Here is a 1,141-nt window from a genome sequence, read left to right as displayed (position 1 = left end):
GTGGCAATAGATGTGGAAATAGTGGAAGAAGATGTAGAAATAGTGTAATAGATGTAGAAATAGTGTTATAAGATGTAGAAATAGTGGTAGTAGATGTAGAAATAGTGGAAGTAGATGTAGAAGTAGTGGTAGTAGATGTAGAAAAGGTGAAAGTAGATGGAATGATAGTGGTAGTAGATGTAGAAATAGTGGTAGAAGATGTAGAAATGGTGGTAGAAGATATAGAAATAGTGGTAGATATAGTGGTAGTAGATGTAGAAAAGGTGAAAGTAGATGTAATGATAGTGGTAGTAGATATAGAAATAGTGGTAGTAGATGTAGAAGAAGTAAAAGTAGATGTAGAAATAGTGGTAGATATAGTGGTAGTAGATGTAGAAATAGTGGTAGAAGAAATAGATATAGTGGTAGAAATAGTGGAAGAAGATGTAAAAATAGTGGTAGAAGATGTAGAAATAGTGGTAGTAGATGTAGAGGAAGCAAAAGTAGATGTAGAAATAGTGGCAATAGTTGTGGAAAAAGTAGAAGTAGATGTAGAAATAGTGGTAAAAGATGTAGAAATAGTGTTAGAAGATATAGAAATAATGGTAGATATAGTGGTATTAGATGTAGAAATAGATGTAGAAGATGTAGAAATAGTGGTAGAAGATGTAGACATAGTGATAGTATATATAGAAATAGTGGTAGAAATAGTGGTAGTAGATGTAGAAATAGTGGAAGTAGATGTAGAAATAGTGGTAGAAGATATAGAAATATTGGTAGAAATAGTGGAAGTAGATGTAGAAAAAGTGGAAGTAGATATAGAAATAGTGGTAGAAGATGTAGACATAGTGATAGTATATACAGAAATAGTGGTAGAAATAGTGGTAGTAGATGTAGAAATAGTGGAAGTAGATGTAGAAATAGTGGTAGTTTATATAGAAATAGTGGAAGTAGATATAGAAATAGTGGTAATAGATGTAGAAATAGTGGTAGTAGATGTAAAGATAGTGGAAGTAGGTGTACAAATAGTGGTAGTAGATGTTAAGATAGTGGAAGTAGGTGTACAAATAGTGGAAGTAGATATAGAAATAGTAGTAATAGATGTAGAAATAGTGGTACTAGATGTAAAGATAGTGGTAGTAAATGTTTAAAAAAAGGATTA

General features: G+C 31.3%; 1 protein-coding gene across 1 annotated transcript; it reads right to left on the bottom strand.

Moving 5' to 3' along the window:
* Nucleotides 1–304: 304 nt before the first annotated feature.
* Nucleotides 305–883, bottom strand: LOC115921595 (A-agglutinin anchorage subunit-like; the record flags this gene model as incomplete). Its single annotated transcript, XM_030979192.1, has 1 exon — nt 305–883. A coding segment is annotated over one exon (579 nt), but the record flags the coding sequence as incomplete, so codon positions are not given.
* Between the last annotated feature and the right edge of the window lie 258 nt (nt 884–1,141).

The sequence above is a fragment of the Strongylocentrotus purpuratus genome, unplaced genomic scaffold, assembly GCF_000002235.5.
Source record: "Strongylocentrotus purpuratus isolate Spur 01 unplaced genomic scaffold, Spur_5.0 spur5_scaffold_10, whole genome shotgun sequence".
NCBI classification, from domain to species: Eukaryota; Metazoa; Echinodermata; class Echinoidea; order Camarodonta; family Strongylocentrotidae; genus Strongylocentrotus; species Strongylocentrotus purpuratus.
Note: the sequence above shows the minus strand (reverse complement) of the source record. Positions and strands in the feature narration are given on the sequence as shown.